The sequence below is a fragment of the Myotis nattereri genome (genome assembly GCF_964212035.1).
Source record: "Myotis nattereri genome assembly, chromosome: 2".
Taxonomy (NCBI): Eukaryota; Metazoa; Chordata; class Mammalia; order Chiroptera; family Vespertilionidae; genus Myotis; species Myotis nattereri.
This window is the reverse complement of record NC_138076.1, coordinates 170994610-171017806: the sequence shown is the minus strand read 5'-3', so window position 1 is coordinate 171017806 and position 23197 is coordinate 170994610. Positions and strand designations below refer to the sequence as shown.

At 37.1% G+C, this 23197-nt stretch overlaps 1 protein-coding gene across 2 annotated transcripts in view; it reads left to right on the top strand.

The window, feature by feature from the left end:
* Nucleotides 1-23197, top strand: part of TMEM117 (transmembrane protein 117) — a 443674-nt gene that overhangs the window by 219261 nt on the left and 201216 nt on the right. For both annotated transcript variants that reach the window (XM_081084824.1, XM_081084825.1), the window contains exon 4: nucleotides 8925-9024. In XM_081084824.1, the coding sequence (XP_080940950.1) occupies nucleotides 8925-9024 (100 nt within the window). The remainder of the gene's footprint in view (nucleotides 1-8924; nucleotides 9025-23197) is intronic.

Here is a 23197-nt window from a genome sequence, read left to right as displayed (position 1 = left end):
TTCAGTTTTGTGACTAGAGCTATTTTTGTATTCCTATGTACATTTTGGTAATTTGTAAATGTTTTTCTTGTAATTCATTGGTTTCATCTACATTTCTTAAAATGCACTCTGACAATCTGTTTAAACTCTGCAGCAACTGTAGTGATGCCCCTTTTTCATTTCTGACATTGGTTATTTGTGCCTTTTGGGCTTATATTTTAATTGGTCTTGCTAGAGAGTGATCGGTTTTAAGTCTTTTCACTGGATGTTAAGTGAGGACTTACTTTATGTTGATATCTCCCATTTTCTGTGTGAATTTGCCTTTTTTTCCCCCCCATAACATTTTGTCAATTGTAACAAAATCATGTAGAGAAAAACATTCAAGGACCTGACTAAGAGGGAACCTTACTAATGATAAAAGTTTCAAATTATCAGGATGATGTAATGTGCCCCCCAAATACAGAAATTAAAGTAACTTAATTCTTGTTTATATAAATTAGCCTATGGTAAAATTGGTTTCATTATACTTTATTTTGTAAAGTCACAGAATCTGTTGACTACTTTAAGTAAGGACTTACTCTTTGTTGATGTCTCACATTTTCTGTGTGAATCTGTAATACATTTTGCCTTCATTTAAATTAGTGTAGCTACACCATATATTTTTATTGTTTGTATATTTTTTCAACCTTTTGAACTTTCAACCTTTATGGATCTTTAATTTTAGATAAAAGTATTTTTTATAGTCAATTTATAATTGAATTTTGACTTTGCAGGTCTGAAAAATATCTTAATTATAGCCTCATACTTTTTCTCTGCTTTCTGCATATTCTATATCCTCTGACTTCCCTGTTTTTGTTTAGTTTTGAGTTTTTTGAAATTTTGTTGGAGATTTTTTCAAATATATGATATCTGAAGTCTGTTCATTTTTTAAAGTGACCAATAAAAATATGATTGGGAAGTCTGTGAGTAGACAGACTTGTGACCAAGGGGGTTGTGGTTGATGGGAACTTGTCTGCTTCACTGGGGGCCTCTCAAATGATAATAGGCTTTTGGGAGGTGCAGATTTAGTTAATTTTCTTTGAGGTGTAACTTCTGCCTTCAACCAGGGCAGTGGAGCAATGTGAATGTACTGGTGATGGAACTCAGGATTGGTTAAGATGGCACAGAGTACAGTAACAGAATTTGTAATGATGTCTCTCTTGCCTTTGGCACAGATATCAGTCCCTTTGGACATTGGCATGAACACTGACAACATGAGTATCTATAGCACAGCTTTGGCAGACATAAGTAGAACAGGATAACTTTGGAACCATCTTTGACATCAGTGTCAACTGAGAATAGCACTATTGTAACTAAAAGTTCTAGCAGCACAAATAAAACTCTCTGAAAACTCATTGAATTATTTGGGAAGAACCTTGTGGGCCTGAAATGCTCATAAGGTGGAGGGCAATGTAGCTTTATTTCCTTCTGTTCTTTCTATAGGCTGGTGTGGTGGAACTTGTGAGGCACACACTGCAAAAGCAGAGCTTGGAATTCCTCATTGTTAGTGCAAATGAAGCTACATAATTAATAAAGTTGCAGAGCAAATTTCTAGAGCAATGAAGTGATATCACCTCCAATTCGAAGGGCATGTGATAATAATTAGACATTATTATAAGGAGATAGCCATAGGCTTGGCTCTTACACAAAGAGTTCAAATCCAGGGGTTGCTGAGGGTGAAGGGTGTGTGATATTTAGCATTCCAGTAGTATTTAACACCTGGAAAGTCTTTGGATTCTATATATGATACCTCAGATTACTCATATTATTGGTAAACTCAATTCTAGGGTGCCTATCCCAACTTCCTGTGAAACTTTTTCCAGCTCTCTGTTCTCCACTAAGTGGATGTATGCTTAATCTGCCAAAAGTTAATTATTGTATTTATGTCTCATTGTTTTCATTCCATTATTTTTATCTACCTTGACCTTTAAACAACCATGAACAATTATCTTTGCTGACATATGCAGATTAAAGTTAAACTTGTTTTTTTGTCCTACTTTGAGTAGCATCAGAATTTTAGCAGAATATATAAATATTTTATGCCTCTCTAATTACTTTGGAAGGAAGCATCATTATGTAGGATAAATTAATTAATGCTATTCTGGCACAGCTTGCAATTCACTTTTACAATTCAGATAAGTTTTATTAGAATAGTCATAAACACATTGAATGTTATTTAACTTTAAAATATGATTAAGTTAGATATAAAATTAATTTTAGATAACTTGTGACTCTCTGCAATCCTTTGAGACTTATTGGGATTCTCTTGGCAACAAGATCAGGATTTACAAATTTTGTGCTTTCTATTATTTGTCCAATGACTTTAGTAAAGATACATGAAGTATGTTGATAGTGTTTAATTTATCAGGAGTAGAAGACAACTCCTTGAGCATTTTGTTAGATTGTATATTTCTGGAGTATTTGTGAGATTTAGAAAAAATTTGAACTAAGAAAAAAATTGGGGGAATAACCACAAAAATTCTGTAACTTTAAAATTAGTTTTGAGGATATATTGTTTTGTAACCTTGCAAACTTCTAAATTTTTACTTTAAAGAATAAACAACAAATGTAGTTTGGCAGTATCCATTTGCAAGGTAGTAAAATAATTTTTTTCCACATGGATAAAATGAATGTCTAGCTCTTGTATTGATGAACCAAGTCTTTTGGGAGAGAGAGGCAATGTGAGAAAAATCATTAAAATATTCTAGGAAATGTATTAAACATGGGAGTATATTCAAATTGACATAGTAACACTAGGGAAGGGATGGCTTTTAAGAGTAATGGCAGGCAATTTCTCAGTGGATAGGTTGAGTTACTAATCTTGGGCCAGAAGAAAGAGGATGGCACTTCAAAGAAAGAGGGCACTGCCCACAGATGCTAAGGTACGTCATAGAATGGTGGAATGTTGAGAGAGACTGATTTCATGGTGAGGAGCAGAGCCTGAGAAAAAGGAGATGTGAGATAGAAGGAGATGCGTCTGAAAAAGAATATGGCTTAGAAAGAGTGCAGAGTCTTTTTACTCTGTGACAATGAGAACTACTGTAATTATTTTAGAAGGTAGGAATCAGGAGGCCAAAGAGCAACCATTTTTTAACATGCTTATTATGAATAGTTGTTAGAAGCTTTAAATAATTTATTTAATCCTCAAGAAACCCTTGTGAAGGAAAGGTGTTTTTAAATCCCCCTTCTACAGATGAGGGACTGGGTGGTGACTGAGTTGATCATTTGTCCTAGGTTAGAGTGGGGAGGTTGTTTGCAAGCCCAGCACTTTCTGGTACCAGGACTCCTGCTCCCCTGTCATACCACATGACAACTCTAGAAGTCACTCTAGTGGCCATAGATATTCTATAATAAGGGGAGACCGTCACAGAAAAATGGGTGACTACTGTGTCATTCAGAACAGAGAAGATTATGAAAGGAGTTAAGACATTGGTAGTGGTGATGAAAGACAAACACCATAGATTTGAGAGCCCTCCAAAAGTAACCTTAGTGACTAGTCAAATGTTGAGATTAAAGGAGATGGAGGAATTGATGTTATACTAAGGTTTCTGCATCTAATATAGGTGAAATTCACTGAATGGGCTGAAGCTAGGTAAGGAATGAAAAGTATAGTTGAAGTTTGGTGGAGTTGTTCAATGAAAACTCCATCTACAGTCTTTTTATATCTGACTTCTTCATAGAAATTAGAAGGGATGAATGGCTAAAGTTGGGGAATTTGAGGTGGTATTTTATCTATAAGCAATATTAATTCCAGTTGCAATTGTAATCATTTCAGGCTACTTCTAACAATTGTCGGCAGCATTTTGACATTTCAGTGGATTTTGCTCCATAGCTTCATACCCTAGGTCTTTCCTGGAAGGTCCATACACATACATTGAGCTCTATCAAATCCTTTCCAAAATCAAGAGCTAGGAATTTTGAGCAAAATACTAAAATGTGGTTATTTGGATAATAGTTGACTAAGTGACTAGATTAAAGGCTGTTAATATTTTCATTACAAACACAAAAAGAGAAAAGGTTAATATAATAAATCTAGATTTAACTCCTGAAGTTTTGTAGTGACCAATTGTACCTCAATGTTGTCAGGATGTTTAGAGTTTTTGTTTTGTTTTATTGTGTTTAATGCAGATCTGTAATCATGTAAGTCAACTCCTTATTCATGATTTACTTATGTGTGAAGCCCCCCGTATTGTTTATGTTGCCCAAACATGGCTGGAAGATACAGCTGAGACATGATGAAACCATCTGGCCACAGATGGATCCTCAGTGAAGCATGAATCAGTATTGGTTTGGTGATCTATGCTTACTGCCTACTATTAAACTTTCAGAGACTCAACTCATAAATCACCTGGCAATGATTGCATCCACTTACATATAAATAACAGGCTGAAGTGAATTGAACCTTTTTTTTTGCTAGTGATCATGACTCACCTGTAAGAGTGATTGTATTACAGTTTTATTGACTATTTAGCTCATAGTAGAGTCTGTTTAGTTTATGACCATTTAGGTACAATAGTCTTTTTTTTTCTTTTTCTGACTTAAATAGCAGACATTTATTTTTCACAGGTCTGGAGGCTGGGGGTCTGAGATCAGGGTACCAGCATGGATGAGTTCTGGTGAGAGCTCTCTTCCTGGCTTGTAGGTGGCTGCCTGCTTGCTGTATCCTCACATGGTGGAGAGAGAGCTACAGTAGTCTTGGTAGCTCATGTTTATAGGCTAAGATAATTATGAACTTTTCCAAGATCCTATAGTTTGAAATTTTCTACACATTTGTTATGAATTTGACAGGTAAGCTTGGAATCTCAAGAACATAAAACCTGAAGTTGTAGCCTGAAAAAAAAAATTCATTTAGAATTTTTAAAGAAAAGTTTAGTGACCAATATTTACTTGGAAGGCTGATAGAACTGCAAAATGTTTTAAAACTATGCATAGTAGAAATAATCATCTAAAATACAAAACAATGCAAAAGATGTGTGAGTAGTTGAAATAATTAGGTAAAAACTCCAAACAAAACTCAAACTTTAATGGTGCCTCCTAGCAATCAAATTTAATTCAGAACCACTGCCTAATATCATTGGGTATAAAGTCTCACAACTTTATGAGTCCAATGTGATATTCAAACTGGTTCAAATTGCTGATGTAAATGTATGCATGCCTTGTCCTTTACAACCTAAGCAGGAAATATAGTTAAATGTTAATGGATATGCAAATCAGTAAACTAATAATTGAAAAAAGTTTGACAGGTCTGCATATTTGTAATTCTTTACATTTTTCCAAATCAGCAAAAATAAGATTAACTACCAACTTTTATATGTCCCTCGTCACTTTTAAATATATTAGTTATTTCATAAATTCCCTGTGCTGTCTCATCTGCATTGTTGTCATAGCATCCAGTTCTCACCACCTGCCCACAGCCACAGGGGAAGGGCCTATCTTTGATTTGTGCTGATACGTCATTGTAGATGATCATGGGAAAGCTATCCTGCAGTCAAGGAGATATAAATGTCAGTGGAGAAATAAAGTGAACACGCAAAATAGTTTAAAAACATGTTTAATGTCTTCCTCTGAGGAAGAGTCCTTCATGACTCAGTCTCATTTTATCTGCTTCTAGGGTTTACTAGGCATAGGTCTACCCATGCTATATAGAAATAAATGTGAAGAATTGGGGTCATTTCATTAATTCATACATTAAGCAAATGTTGATCACTTTCTATATGCAGACATAGCTCTAGGTCAGTGGTTCTCAAGCTTCCTAATGCCACGACCCTTTAATACAGTTCCTCATGTTGTGGTGACCCTCAACCATAAAATTATTTTCGTTGCTACTTCATAACTGTAATGTTGCTACTGTTATGAATCATAATGTAAATATCTGATATGCAGGATGTATTTTCATTGTTACAAATTGAACATAATTAAACATAGTGATTAATCACAAAAACAATATATAATTATATATATGTGTTTTCCGATGGTCTTAGGCGACCCCTGTGAAAGGGTTGTTCGACCCCCAAAGGGGTCACGACCCACAGGTTGAAAACCGCTGCTCTAGGTGCTAGCAAACCAGCAGTGAAACAAAGAACCAAAATAACTTCCAGTCCTTCTGGAGCTTATTGTCTAGATATTGTTTTCTCTCTTGGTTTTCAGTAGCATGGTCTTATTTCTTGACATCTTAAGTAATGTTTGAATGAATGTTGGATGTTATATAAAAATATATAAAGAGGATCTAAGTTATACTTTATTCTTTCAGAAAAGATTCACTCCTTCCTCTGTTAAGTAGAAGGACTAGAGCCTGATCACCTTAATCCAGGCATTGAATGGACTGGCAAGGACTGATTCCCAGTTTCGTCAAGGACCATCTGTAGTTTTCTCCCGCCCTCCATGGCTCTGTGTATTCTCCTGGGTCATTCCATCTGGCAGGGTCTGAACCATAGCAATCTCTTCAGCGTGGGGAACTTGCCAGACCTCTGCTATGCTCTTCAGGGACTTTCTGCTGAGTGTCTAGCTTACCCCTGAACAAATTCATAATTTAGCAAAAGTCTCGGAAGGAGAACCAGGTGTGTATCATGCTCCTTTCCGGGCCTGTACTTTCTCAGGAGGATCTTGGCTCCTTAAGTTTCTTATGTCTCTCCAATCCACCGAGACTGCCCTCTGTCCAGGCCAAGTCCGGAATCAGCAAATGTCCCCTCAGGAAATACAGCTCACCTTTTCATGATTCTTTTCAATCTGGTATCTCGGTTTTTCTAATCCTCATTGCTTCATCAACTCTCATATGTCTTTAAGCAGAGTTTGGGGGTAATTTTATTTAGTTTTCTTAGCGGTTTTTTTTTGGGGGGGGGGCTAGATCACTGATATGTTGCAAGTTTATCTCATTTTTATTTTTAGATACTGAATAAAAGAATGATACCTTCTTTTATACACATCTATTCAACCACAATGAATGTGCCCTGACATTTCTACCCTAGCCCATTGCATTCTAGAACTAATTGGCAAAGTAGACAAGTAGGGGTGTGTGTCATTGAGCATATTCTTCAAAATAGGTGTCATCAGAAGAGCTGGACAGTTATCAGAGCTAATACTCCCGAGTACACTGAGTTTGCTGCCCCAGGACTGTGAGCAGCAGTGGTACTGACGGGAGTAACACCAAACTGTCCACGTTAATGTGGGGGCTTTCACGTAGAGGCTGCTTGATTAGGGAACTCAGTGGGAGTCCGAGATTTGGTGGTAGCTCTGGGGAGGTGCAGCTTCTGGATGCTCTTCTGACTTCTTATCAATTGTTCTCAAAGGAAATAAGTCATGCCTGCTAAAATACTGGTAAACAGCAGTTATCCTTTGTGGTTTTATTTTTATTTTTATCTCTCCCTTGCACTTGTAGGAAGAAGGTATGGCATAGTGGTTAAGTGCCTAGATTTGGAAGTCAGTCAAATTTAGATTCAAAACTTGCCCATTTACTAAATGCTTGACCTTGAAAAAGTTACAAAAATTCTCTAAAGCCTCAATTCCATGTCGATGAGGCAGGAATAATAATACATGTCATTGTGCTGACATGTGGAGACACAGTATTTAAAGTGCTAATAATAATCTCTGGCGTATTGGAAGTGTGCACTTTATGGCAGCGATAAATTTTTTGGCTTCTATGGAAAGCCATGGAGTTAGACATGAGGAATTTTGGGGTGAGACCTTAAGAAATTTATGCAGACCCTCCAAGGCAGGTGAATGAAGCATATTGAAAGAGTTGTTTTTTTAAAGTTCATAAGTTTGCTTTTGTTATTAAATAAAACTATTTCATTATCTGTTTATTTTATGGATTACAAAAACTATCTGAAATAACCCCAGAAAAAAAGTGACTGACCTGGAGATGGTTTGCCTTTCAATGGCTTCAAAATATGTGTTTCTTTATACTTTTAGTAGATAAATGACAAACATATCATTCTTTACTATGTGTTGTTTTAACGTTAATCTAAGAAGAATCAGGTTCAACTAGTACCCTTAACTGTACAGGTATTATCATATAAGAAAAGGAACACAATTTAAAGTAAAAAAAAAATCTGAGAAGAACAAACTTAGAGAGAGAATGATATTTAGTTCCTAACTACCATTCATTAGTTATGTGGTATTGATTAGGCAAGTTAACTGATCTCTCTGAGTCACAGTTTTCTGAGACATTAATAAACGGAAAAATAATACTTAGGATTTTCTTGACTATCAAAGGAGAAAATGAAAATGCAAAGTCAACAATAAGCATGGTCTCATTACTTGTTGTACCTTTGAATCTCTCCTTGACCTGTGAAGAGTACAAATTGGTGTTAGCAAACAGAGTTAGCTAAACAAAAGGAGTGATGACATTAAATCTTCTGGCTAGTGTTACTTAAGTAATAATTTAAAGTAGATATCTTTGAATCACATTTTACATTGCTTTATCGTGTGGAAATTTCCCCCAAATCTTGACATTATTCTGAACATTTTTCAGGTATTATATCTGAAGCCTCATCCCAGCACCTCTCCAATAGTCCTGACTTGACAGACTGAAGGAAAGTGAGCTCTTCTCTTTCCTTTCAAGTTACTCTAATTCGACAGTTGTTTCTGCTCTCCTCATGCTTGAGTGAGCATGAAATGATGCCTTTGCTGAGTATTTCTGTTTGATTTTCCAAAAGCTGTTGTCAGTCTTACAGCTCAAAATGGAATGCAGATGGTAATTGGCATAGTCACAGTCTTTCAAGCCTAATTGGAACTGACCCACACACCTCAGAGCCCGTCCTAGCCTCTCCGGCTTGTAAGTGCATGTGGAGAGAGGAAGCAGGAAAGCTTACCGAGAGAGGGAAAGTCTCTTTGCATGTTGCTGAGCCAGGCGGCTTTGACTGTATGTCTCTGAGTCTGGACAATGTCTTGTGTGTTTGTTTCCACAGAGCATACATCATTACAGACTATATGGGCATCCGAAATGAGAGTTTCATGAAGGTAGCTGCTGTGGGGACCTGGATGGGGGACTTTGTCACAGCTTGGATGGTAAGAAATTTTAACTTGATCCATTTCATAGCTGATAGAAGACATGTTCACATGCGGGATAGACATCACTTTTGATGGTTTAGAGAACATAGTTACCTCTGTTTTGAGCGGAACACATTCATGGGTATAGGTAAGTCCAGATAATATGTAATATCTGTTTACCATAGGGAAAAAATACAATTGTAATATTGATGGCTATTTCCTGGGCTACATGTATATACAAACATATACACATTCATGAAATTAATAGAAAGTTATTACCTGTGAAATTATGTTTGTTGTTGTTTTTACCATGTGCAAATTTTAGGTAGGGAATGTTGTCTGGCCTATCTCAAAAAAAACACATTAAGTATTCTTTATGGCCTTTTAAAATAGTTTTTCATATTTGTTTTGCTCATCGAACCTGACTTAATAGTAGTAACCAAGAGTTCTGAGAGTTGTATATTTTAATCTTTCATGTATTATTAGTCTTTATTATTATATGCCTGCAACAAATACACAAATTATATCTCATGTTGAGCTCATCTGTTAGGAAAGTAGCTTCTGTTTTTAACCATTGGGTTAATTAAACACAGTATGTACTAAAAGGCTCTATGACCTTATGTTTATAAGAGAATCTTGAAGTGCAAAGAGCATAACTCTCATAAATATGGGATACTTTAACATTCATTGACACCTTTTATAAGTATAGTTAATCCTAATTAGCTTTATTCATCTATCACTTAACAATGAGCCCTACCAAAGGAATGATGATACCCAACATAAACAAGAATTGGGGTGGATGTGCCCCTACAAATGTGTTGCAGGGACCACAGGTAGATTGTCATAACCATTACTGCATTTCCATTGATAGCTTTGTTTCTTACCTAGAGGAAGGTTTTCAGGGAACAAGAAACAGTGATATCTTAACTGCTGCTATTGTGATCATCCTGCAAGAGTATTAAGTAACCATGAAAGGGTTTGTATAGCCTGTTTTTGAGCCTCCTCCCACCTCTGTTCAATTATAGAATGTTAACAGAACAAATTACCAGATGCATCCCATTCCATTAACTTTAAAATCTAAATTTGAGAAGTGATTTATTTTATTTGCACTCACTAGAAATCGTAATTAGAATAAACCAGCCATTGAGACCAGGCTGATGCATGTAAAAAATTTCTATTTCCATTGGAAAAAATTATTTAGAAAGAACTATGTGAACTTTAAATATACACTTTCTGTGGAATTTGAGGTGCTGCCTTTTGAAAAATTTCTGCATTAATTGTGGATTTTGACTCCATTCTGTAGTGAATCTGTTCACTAAAATGGAGAATTGGATTGGAAATACAGATCCTCAGACCTTGCTACCAGTGGTTTGACCTTCCACAAGCAATACACAATTCTCTGAGCCTTGGTGCACACGTTTCTTAAAAGGGATGAATAATTTCTACCTGTGTTACAGGTTTCCTGTAAAGATTAAATATGTGGCCCTGTGATAAGATTTAAAATGCTGAAGTGGGCCCTGGCTTGTGTTGCTCAATGGCTAGAGTGTCGGCCAGTGCACTGAAGGGTCATGGGTTTGATTCGCAGTCAAGGGCATGTACCTAGGTTGCAGGTTCAATCCCTGTCCTGGGAGCACATGCAAGAGTCAATCAATCAGTGTGTCTCTCTCACATTGATGTTTCTCTCTTTCTCCCCACCTCCCTTCCACTCTCTCTAAAAATCAATGAAAAAAATATCCTCGGGTGATGATTAACAAACAAACAAACAAACAAACAAACACAACAAACATGCGGAAGTGGAATGCAGGCCTAGTGCTTTATTATTGTTATTCATATTGTGGGCTCTCATCCCCTCACTGGGCCCAGTCCTTGAAGTGATGGCAAAGGTGGCTCATTGACCCAAGATTCTTCCATGGAACCCCAGGATCATGAGGTTCCAGAGCATCTGGAGTTTCCTTCCAATGGCCAATGCTTGGATAGACTAAGACAGTATGGCACATTGCTTTCTCATAAAATCAGGGGAGACGCAACAGACCAATAAGACCTAGAAGCTTGCTTTGCAATTTTCAGGCAAAAGTCAGCCATAAATCATTTTCTTTCCTGTTATTGTTTGTGACCCAGTTTCATTCAACTCCTCCCCACACTTTCCTTCAAGATAGTGTCTCCTACATCATATATGACTCTGCCTCTATTTACTGGTTAGTTTTTATCTGGATTTATTTCTTTTGAGCAATAAGGTGGGGTCCAGTTCCTAGGGCAGCTTAAGGAATCAAATGCATGGTGCAGCTTTATCCAAAGACCCTGAATCTTCTGGGTTGTATTTCTACTGTGCACTTACCTGCCTTACTCTTGTGGTTTAGGGAAATAGAAATATTTTCAGACTTCAGCCTATGTCCTTTCTTTTTATCCTCGGTCAGGTTAACCTTCATAGTTTCTCCTAAATTTACTACTGTAATGTCTTCTGCTTCTACTAGCCAACCTGATATGTTTTACCTCTCCCTATACCATAGATTACTACTCTAATTATACTTCCCATATCACAGAAGTCAGATTGGATTGAGAGTCAAGAAAACTAGGTTTTAGGTTTAACTGAGTAATGTGATCTTAAGTCACCTTACTTCCCGGGGCCTCTCATCTTTTCCTTTCTATAAACTGGGTAGAATCCAAAGTCCCTTTCTGCTCATGTTATATGAAATATTCACCTTTCCTCATTAGCCACAGTGGTAGGGATGGCAAAAGAAACACAATGCGCTCCTGATTTGCAAGTCCAGTCACACAGGAAGGATTCCCAGAGCACATCATTCTATTCCCATTTCTGTTCACTGGCTAGGCAGGAGGTTTCTGTATAAATATTTATATGTCTACATATGTGTGCATTGATAACATTTTAAAAAATAATAGTTTTCCTCCCAAGTGGAGTTTACGGTAGCTTTGACCTTCATTTGTCTGCAGAATTCTCATCATGAAATGAATATCAATGATGAAGGTGACTGTCATGGCAAAACAAGTGACTGTTTTCATTTCTAATAAAAGTGTACCTTTTAATGCATTTATAAAGTAAGGATTTTTATTTTATGGACAAAATCCATATCTTTCCCATGGTTTTAAAAGGTACACCGGGCTATATGATTGGTCCACAGGCAGGGAATTATTAATCAATCTTACGAATATCTTTGGCCCTCACCCAACTAAGCATCAGGCTCTACTGGATTCCATTCACTGGGCAGTCCTGACTTTTTCTGGCTCTGTGGTGCACCTCGTGTCATTTTTGTTAAGTTGGTTAAAAAAATAATAACATAAAGGAAATAAAGTGATACCTGGTGTAATTCATCCTTGAGCTGGTCCACGGTAGGAACAGAGACGAACTGTCATAAAGATAAGCATGAATCAAAAACACTGCGTGTCTCACATGCCACCATTGCCTCATAGCCACACATTTGCCCAGGCTCTGAGCCACTGAGCAAGGAGCGGAGTGGGGCTGGCCAGTCCCACAGCACGTTGCTCTAGTTTTACCATCCCTCCTTCAGGAGACAGAGGTCACAGCTTCTGCTTCGGTCTAAGGTGGCAGGGGGTTCGGAGGACATCAAGATGGCACTTGCTCCTGCTCCTCGTTTATTAGCACTTCCTATCTATCCATCCTACCCATACCTTTTCCCAGCCCCTTATTCCCCTGTTCTAGTGTCTTTTCTCTTGTGGCAGTTAATGGTGTATGGCTCGTGATAGTGACAGGGGCGTCAGACTCCAGGTCTGAAGTTAACTCCAGGTTGGGAGAAGGGGTGTGCAGGGAAAGGTACAAATAAGGTGAAGTTGAGCCATGACCTAAAGAAGGCAGTTCTCATGGTAAACACTAAAGTACTTAATGAGCATCTTTCATCATAAAACTAGGTGTGTATGAACTTGTCTGGCCTTGACCTATTTTCCCCAGGATGGTCTGTGGACATTTGTATACATATTACCACTACTAGCAAAGCTTCCACTATGAAGCTAATCACACACACACACACACACACACACACACACACACACACACACCCCAATTGCGTTGTTTTCCAATTGACTCTACCTTTATTTCATGTTTGTATAGTCACCATTTGTTTTCAAATTGTGTGCAGTTTTAATAGACTTTGTTTTTCTTCTTGAAACTCAGAGTTCCACTAGAACCGGAGAAACTGAGTCAATACCTTCATGTGGAAATGCCTTTAGGTGGATAAAACATAGCCTTTGTAGCTGGGTTATAACAAGAAATAAAAGTTTTAAATTTGTTTTATTATTTTTCTCTATCGAAGCCCTTTCAAGAATATGAGTTTAGGGAAAAAAAATAATATTTTTTATTGATTTTAGAGAGGAAGGGGAAGGGGGAGGGAGAGAGAGATAAACATCAGTGATGAGAGAAAGTTATTGATTGGCTGCCTCCTGCAAAACTTCCCACTGGGGATTGAGCCCACAACCTGTGAATGTGCCCTGATCAGAAATCAAACTATGACCTCCTGGTTTATAAGTCGACACTTAACCACACCAGCTGGGCTAGGAAAAAAAGTCTTTAAAAATATATTTTTCCCTTCTGTTTTAACTGTGCCTGCTTTATACATAAACATTAAATTATTTCTCTAAATATTTGAATGGCAAGTTTTGCCTTTTTATTTTTCACATGCTTTTATTTCTTCAGATTTTATAATTCATATTTTTGTTGCTATTTTATTTTTTCAAAAGACTTTATTTAAGAAGCAAAACTGAAAACTCCTCCTTACTTGACTATAAACTTTTTGAGGGGAATTACAGTGTCCATAGTGTTCACAATTATATTCCTAGCACCAAACACAGTACCAGGCATACAACAGGTGCTCAAGAAATTGTTTTTGAAAGAATCGATAGAGCACATAAGCATTAAGTTCCATTTCTATTTCCCTCATTACACTTTGTGACTTAGTATTATAACATGAACATTGCACAATGCTAAAGGGGACAGGAGGAGAGCTGTATTGTTCAGGATACATAGATATCAATTCCCCCCCCCCCCCCACTCCCCGCCCCCGCCACCAAAGGCTATACACTGGCTTCTGCTAAGCTTGTTTGCAGGAGGACACATGATGTAAACACCCTTGAATGGAGGCAATGCTCTCAGAATGGTGCTGTGACCATGTGAGTATAAAAGGCATTCTTTGGTAAAACAAAGATTGAGATTCTCAGATCCCACCAGATGGTTCCTGGAATGGTCATTATTGCTGTTGGTGGCATAAGTTCTGCTCTGAGCTTGGGGGAGAGAAGGAAGCTGGGTTGAGATGTATCCCTTTAGTCACTGAAGCAGACAGCCTTTACTGTGCAAGACAGAGATTGGTTAATCTTTAGTGGATGGAGGGAGAGAGGATTAAGAACAATACATACTTGAGAATAATTTACACTCCTTCTGGATTAGTATTTATTAACAAATCTAGAACAGAATAGAGGGAGGAAATATTTCTGCAGCATTCGAGAATAAATTATTCCTTCTAGTTTAAACATAGGAAATATAAAATAAATTTTGTAATTATATACACGTACTAACCTAAAATTTGGTGATTTTTTTTTTATTGTTGTCCCATGCTTATTGCATACTTGCTAAGGAAGGGGTGTGATTATCTGTGTTATTTTCATTTCACCAACTTAATAATAGTTTATTTAGTTCAAATTTTTTTATTATACACATGTCACTCTTTTGTGGATTGCTCTCAAATGCTGTTTGTCAATGAACAATAACCTGGAATACAACTGAGATCACATCTAGCTTGTTATTCTCTCTAGAATTGAGCTTGACAATTTGTATTATGATCAATGCCAGCTTCCTAATTATTTCTCTTCCACTGATATTTTAAAATGACAGAATAAAAAGCATAATTGAATTGATTTAGTATCTAAAATAAAGTAGCAATAACAGCTTTACTGAACTTCATAATAGAAAGAAATTTAAACTGTGAGACATGCAACGAAGAATCAGAGCTAGCAAACTCATTGAACAAGTGTATGTGACAAATGGAAGGGCACCAGATGTGTAACCCCTGAATCCGGCCTCAAGCGCCCAGCAGTACTCCGAGGTGGTCTCTTTTGCTCTCATTCTCAGTCTGTTCATTGGAGCTAGTTCATGACTTTAATCCATGATTAGTTAACTCCATGTATGGTACATTTGTAGTTTCATTTCATTATTTTTTTACAATGAAAATGAAACTGGATCAAGACTTTAATAAGGCAATAGACTGTGTTTCTATAAAGAGTTTATGTTAAGTGAGATTCCCTAGAAAAAGAGCATGCATCATGAGCTTGGGGACACGTGTGGACATACTCTCCAAGGAAACCTGTAAGGAGATGAGGGACGCAGGAGAGAAGAGGGGGAGGAGGCAAGCACAGATGTGGTCATTTGGCTTCAGGTAAAGTCTACCCTGGGCCAGATCCACTGCTCTGGTAGGATGTTCTTGGGGAATGAAGAGCACCAGAGGTCAAGAGGATCTGGGTGGGGCACCAGCATTGACTACCACACAGACAAAACCCAGGACAGTAGATTTAATGGCACCCATAATTCCTGAAAATCATTGCCAGTTCATCTGCTCATTTTATTGAATCAAAGAGCAGAATAGAGGAATTATTATTATTTAAAAATATATTTTTATTGACTTCAGAGAGTAAGGGAGAGGGAGAGAGAGGCAGAAGCATCAATGATGAGAGAGAATCATTGATTGCCTGCCTCCTGGGGGTAGCCCACAACCCAGGCATGTGCCCTGGCCAGGCGAGGAATTATTTTTTACATTACCTTTTTACTCATTAGAAAATTTAGAAACAAATATGGCCATTTTGCTTTAACATGTATAAATATTTTAATGTCTCTATAAATATTTTATCATTGTGTTTCATGTTTTTTAAATATAATAAGTTTTCACTAAAAAATTAATGAGATAAGAGTCCAACCTCCTATTTTCAGATAGCATCACAAATGGTGATCAAGAGTCTTTTAATGTTCGGGACCCTTAAATTTTTAAAGTAGTTACAGAATACTATGTGGAATAAAAAAAAAAGAGGATTTCTGAGTAAAATAGATTTGAGTATAGCAGAGAGATGTTTAAGAATAGAATCACAAATTCTGGCTCTGCTTATAACTCCCCTAAATTCAGAGTCTATCAAATTCTATAGTATGTTACTGGTGTACTGTATGTAATTTATATCCATTTATTAAAAATTTATGGGCCATATTATTCTAAGAGTATGAAAGGCATCTTGGGAAGTGGATTGAGGTGAGATGTGGAAGATACTAAAGCATCTCTTAGAGAAAGACATACTCATTAGGGGTAGGGGATGCTCACTTTTCTTCTTTTCTGTTCCCAGCTCAGTTATGGCTTCTTTTAATCCCATTTTACTTTCTTTCTATTACTTGGTTTATACTTCCTCAAAGAAGGTGTCCTTTGGCCACCCATTCTTTATAATTTTCCTAACAATGTTTCACACTTTTTAAAGTACCATTTGTCAATCATTTGCCTGAAGTAGTTTAAATAAAAGCTAGGAGACATTCATATTTGATGTTTGATCCCTCTGAAAGTCAATAATATAATGAAACTAGAGGCCTGGTGCACAGATTCGTGCACCAGTAGGGTCCCTCGGTCTGGCCTGCACCCTCTCGCAATCCAGGACCCCTTGGAGGATGTCGGACTGCCAATTTTGGCCTGATCCCCACAGGCCAGGATGAGGGACCCCACTGGTGCACGCACCGGGCCTTTAGTATGCATATAAGATCTTTGGTTAATCTCTTCCCGCCCTTCCTTCTCCCTCCTTCCCTCTGAGATTTGTCATGCCTGTGCGTTGAGTGTCTGCCCCCTGGTGGTCAGTGCGCATCGTAGCTACTGGTCAGATGGTCAGATGATCACTTAGGCTTTTATATATATAGATGAGGGCTTAGATGATTAGCTTAGATTAGAGCATCAAAAATTAAGTTATAGGCTTCTTTTTGTTGGTAAAAATAGATTATTATTCTAAAACATTTTATAAACTTTTATTTAGTGCCTCTTTCTGTGGGCCAAGCAGAAAGAGGCACTAAATAAATGTGTGTGTGTGTGTGTGTGTGTGTGTGTGTGTGTGTGTGTGAAAGAGAGAGAGAGAGAGAGAAAGAGAGAGAGAGAGAGAAGGGGTGGGGGAGGGAGAGAGTTTTCAGTTAGCTCCCAAAGTTTTCAATGCTTTCAACTACTTTACTATTCTGTCAAGCTAAATAACTTTTTTGGTAATATTTAATCATAGATTTTAACAAAACATGGAATATAGACACAGGACTTAGCTTGATTTTTTTTCTTCCAGTGTCAATAACATTTGTTGAATTATGTCACTAGTTTGGAGGGGAGTGCATGTCTTTCAGGTACTAAGAGATAGTACTATTACATTTAAACTTTAGAAACTCAGCTATTTATTTCTATTCCCATTTAGCAAATATCAGTGGTTGAAAGCACCTTATTTCTGGGACTGTAAAAGAAAGTAAAAGGATACCATTATATTTCACTATAATTAAGATACATACTGCAATTCCAGGGTATAAGCTCTGTTTTGTTTATAGAGTTGCTATTCTTTAGTAGTTGCTTGTCCCAAGGAGTTTTATAACTAAATATGTTTATGTTCACAGTGTATGTTTCATTTGTAGTTAAATGTTCTATAGGCATCAAAAAGAAATTTATAGCAACAAAGTTCCTAGTACTTATGTTTTTGTTGTTGTTGCTTAATAAAAGCTATTATACCATGTTTCAACACTGGAGTATTTGAGTGAACAAAGGGAATGTTTTGATAATGCGTGGCTACGTAAAATCATGCTTGGCATTTGTTCTTCTCTGCTCACATATATCTGAATGCCAATTAGGAAATAAAGAACTTTCTTTTGCCCTGGCAGACTAAATATGTTAAGCCCTGGCCTGGCTCCAGTACCCTTCACTAGTATACCAAGTTGCTTAATGAAATATCATAAGGAGCTTTGTGAACATGTAATTGCACAAGGAAAGGAGTAAATTAAGCATACATACAATCACAACAAAACTTACTAATTAAGGATAATAGCAAATCAATACCTTTGATATTTCCAAAGTTATCAAATGCAGCAGATGATTGGGTCCACATCAATAGTTTCTTTAGTGCTGCAGAACAGAGATCACTGAAAGTTAGGACATCACATGTGCAAACTTCAAAATTTCAAGTTGTTTCTCACTGCTGAGCAGAGGGTACATGAGAAGCAATGCGTGAGTCAGGTGCTTGCAAGGAAACAGGAAACCTGGAGAGCAGCCATTTGTTTTCATTGAAAAGAACAGCACTTCTCATAAGGCTTTAAAATACATCATAGAAGATACTGTGAATCTGTAGCTATTGAAAAAAATTAAAACTAATAATTTTCAAGTACTTTTTTCCTTGACTTGTGTTATAATTATCCCAGTTTCTCTTTGGTGTTTTCAATTTCAACTAGAGCTGACAGAATCCATAGAAGATTTTTGACAAATCTAAGTGTAGATTTTTAAAATGCATTTATTTTGTCTCAATAAAAAATTAGCAAAATGAACAATTTTTTTTGCCTTCCCAAATGCTCGATATCAAAAATCATTCCTTAATTGAATGCGTATTGATTTATATGATGACTGTATGTATAGTTTATTACACAAGCTTATTATATGATTCTTTTGACTATTAACAGGGGGCTAAATATAATTAAAATTATATAGTTGTTAAAATACATTTTTGACTAACAAATTGGTTTATACTATATTGGTGGAGATACAAAATGCCTTTTCAAAGACCATTTAAAAATTTCCCCTAAAATATAAAAAGAAATATATCTATTTGTATTAAAGAATATAATTTTTAGAAATTATTTACTTTGATTATATGAGCCCTTAGAAAAACAAGCAGAAAATTATTCTTGGTACGTATTCACGCAATACTTTTCTAAGCCATATAAGTTTCTAAGGTAGGGCCATTGGTGTTTTTTCTGAAATTGCTGACACCTCCAATTGACTATGTCTATAGATGATAATATTTTTGAGAAAATAATTTCTCTAGTTTCAAATTAATTAGTTTCTAATTAAGCTCAGAGTGTATTCTACCAAATGGATACTGTACAAATTTATTTTTAGTACTATTTTAGCCCAAATATCAGTTATCTTTTGCCTTTATTCAAATTACCTTTATATCCACAAATAGTTTTTTTTTCTTTTTGTTTTTAACGTTTTTATTGGTTTTAGAGAGAAAAGAAGTGAGAGGGAGAAAGGAAAAAAAAATTGATGGCTGCCTCCTGCACGCCCCCTACTAGGGATTAAGCCTGCAAGCCCGAGGCGTGTGCCTGACCAGGAATCAAGATGTGACCTCTCCCTGCAGGGATGATGCTGAACCAGTTGAGCCACACTGGCCCGGGAGTAGTTAAATGTGACAAAATTCATCAGATAAGTTGTCTCTATGCATCATTTTTAAATATTTTACTAAATTTTGAGGCTGCAAAGTTACAGACTTTTAGTAGACTTAGACCTTTCTGAGAGACTCCCTCACATACTCATTAAATTAATAATCACTTAATTAATATATATACTAACTACCTACAGAATAACAAATATGTGAGGTATTAAACATTAGAATATATTGTAGATGATAAAAATGGAATTATAATATCATTGCATTTAAAGTTGACTTTTTCTGATTAAAGGAATCTCCTTAAGGGCCTTGCCCCAGCCAGCCCTTTACAATATTGTCCTATAACATCTGTTTATGTCTTCCCAATCTCCTTTCAATATCCTAAGTCATCAATTTGAGGTGAGGTTTTAATGAGTGACAGTGGCTTTTTGTGTTAAACTTACATAAATAATAAATAATGGAGTTGCAAATTCAAATGCCCTGAGGGCCAGGGTGATCTAGTAAACATCTGGTATGCGATAAAAGGGTGTGAAGGGGGGGGGGGCGGGAGGAGGGAGTTGTGTTGAACCAGAGAACATATTCCCTACTAAGAGGCATCAAAATTCAGTTTAGTACAAAAATGCAGGAATGTAAAGTAGGATATAACTTCAGCACAAATTCTGTCCACTGGTCATCTGTTTTGTGCTTTATAAACAGGAGAATTAAGCTGGAAACTGACATGACATGAAAGATCCACGTGAGGAGTGAATTTGGGGCAAGTGCCATTCTGGAAAGTCTCTATCACACCTCTTAAACTTACCGCCCCTCGAAAGGGTTGGGTCTCTTTTGTTATGAACACTAACATGCAGGCGAGATAAGAACTCTCTGCACTTTAATCACAGCTGATGAAAACAGAGTCTTTGTACCACTTAGCACTCTTTCCACCCAAATATTTAAGGCTCATATGGGCATGAAAACATTTTCATAATAATACTTTCTGAAGTGCTAAGGAAACTCTTGTTATGGTGGTCAGATTAGCCATTGCCAGCATGGGTGCAGAGACCTAAGCTCGTGACGTATTTGTTGACTTACTGACTAGCTTTGGTTTATTATAAAGAAACTAGAGGCCCAGTGCATGAAAATTCGTGCACTGGGGGTCGGGGGGTGCGTCCCTCAGCCTGGCCTTCACCCTCTCACAGTCTGGGAGTTCTCAGGCTGTCCTACTGACATCTGCAGGATGCCCCCCCCATTGCCCCATTGCCCCTCTGCCACCGCTGGTTGCTGCCCTCGTCCCATCACTGTTCCCTCCCTCTGCCTGCTGGCACGTGCTTTGGCTGGCCTGGCACCACCTGCTCACTGGCCCCGCCCCCTGCCTACTGGTCATTCTGCTGTTCGGTCGATTTGCATATTACGCTTTTATTACATAGGATGGTATTCAGATGGATATTTAATGAATATTCACTGTGGAAATCTTACATGAGTACAATTATCATTAAGGTGTCAGAATTTATAAAGCTTTTAGGCAGTTTCTATATAGATACAATGAACCAAGCTTAGTGTTTAGCTGCTTGCCCCAATCATTTTTTTTACCTGAATTCCATATAGTGGTGTGGTTCCCAAATTTGTTTTTACATTGGAATTACCTGGGGAGAATCAAAGACAACTGATATCCGTGCCCCACTCCAGAGATAGTGATTTAATTTGTCTGAATTGTAGCCTGGGTATTAGAATTTTTTGAGTTTCCCTGCGTTTCTAATATGAAGGCATGTTTGGGACCATTTCTGTAAGGTGATTCTAGGGAAGTTTGGCATGGGGGTATTTTGACATATCTCTGGGGTCATAACCATCCAATTTTGAGCTGAAGGGAAACCAAGGGTAGGGATCTTTTGGTGCCCAGAGACTATACCACAGAGAAGCAGGCATGATATCAAACATGGATGACAGGAGGGCTGGCTTCCTCACTGTGTTGCAGCACCCGAGAGCCCATTGCCATGGGGCAATGTAAGCGAGCACTGGGTAAATTTACCTAGCTTCCAGTTCGAGGTCTAGAACTTGATTTGGGCTCTTACAGAGCAACTTTGTGACCTCCTTCTGATACACTCAACAGACTCCCAGAAGGACACCGACCCATGCCACGATGAAGAGCTGACCAAGGTCACAATGCCCAGTCTTTGGCTCAAACTATTTAAGAAGTTAGCTTCTGTAGATACCAGGACAAGCATCCCTCTTCCCATCTTTTTCAGGCTCATAATATGGAGAACCATCATGACATCACTTAGCCTATTCTATTACAGCATCATCTACATACACTTCCTTTCGGCTCACCCTCCCACCAGCAAATGATCTGCTCCCCCAATTCTTCATGTGCTTAAATTCGATTCTTTACCTCTCATTAAATGTTAGTAAGCATTGTTACCATTTACCCAGTGTGGCTTACTTTGAGTAATTATTACTTAGAAAATATGACTGTGAACTGATGTGAGATAAAAGATGAAGCATGTGGAATTATGACTGTTAATAGTGTTACTTAGTTTAAAAAAATTATAGTGTTTCACAAACAAGAACGACTTAAAATATGGTTCACAATTAGCATTTTTCTGAATGAAGACATTTTACTAATTTTTACATCTTTTATTTTCTCTATACCTGTGGTCAGCAAACTATGGCTCGCGAGCCACATGTGGCTCTTTGGCCCCTTGAGTGTGGCTCTTCCTAAGCCTTAGGAGTACCCTAATTAAGTTAATAACAATGCACCTACCTATATGGTTTAAGTTTAAAAAATTTGGCTCTCAAAAGAAATTTCAATCGTTGTACTGTTGATATTTGGCTCTGTTGACTAATGAGTTTGCCGACCACTGCTCTATACTATCATTCCCACAGCTCAGCAAAACATGAACTAATACCAAGATTGTATATTCACTATTTTTTATAGGGAACTACTTAAGTGAGGTTTTTTTTAAAATGAGGTCAGCTTTAAGTAGGTCACGGAAAGTATAAATATACCTGATGTTAATGTTATGTCATTTGCCAGAATTTCCACTGCTTAGTGGAAGTAAGAGCTGAATTATATAAATTATGTTTAGTGATGAAAATTCACAATGAAAAGTTTATATTCTTTAAGGAATACTTATATCTCATGTATGCTTGCAAAGGATGACAAGACAATCTTGAATGGATAAACCATGGTTCCTATTTATCAAAATAAGTGACTAAAATGTAGTGTTAAAAAATGCTGAATTTTAAAATATTATCTTGACACAAAGTAGGGATTTGAACTTTTAACCACCATAGAACTTTGTCTCATAATTTTCCTTCCCGATGGGTCTTTAGTTCCAAATATTACTAGATTTCCTCTACCGGTATTAGAGACAAGAATAAGACACTCAATTAAATAATTTTCTTGTCATACACGTTTAGTCCTACTTATTTTAGTAGAGTTCAAGTTGCACATTTTGTTAAAATACAAATTTTCTATTTTCTAAAATGGATTATATGTAGAAAAACATGAAAGTGAGGGCATTTGGGCCACACATGCCATTCAAGAGCCAACTTGGGAATCCGATGAGTAAAGAAGGCCCCTTCCTAATCAGTGACAATTACCAGGCACTTCTCTGATTTTCCTGCTGCGTGTGATTCCACAACAGTTCATTGACTCGTCTATAAAAGTAAAGCATGGAGTCAATTAAAGTGGCAACAGAGGAATTCAGCAGCAAACCCAGGGGAACTGTAGGTGAGGTGGGTGCAGATTTTAATTCAGAAGTTTTGAGAAAACAGCTGCCCAAGAACAACTTTTGATGGGAAGTGGATCTTGACAGCAGCTCAGATCCCT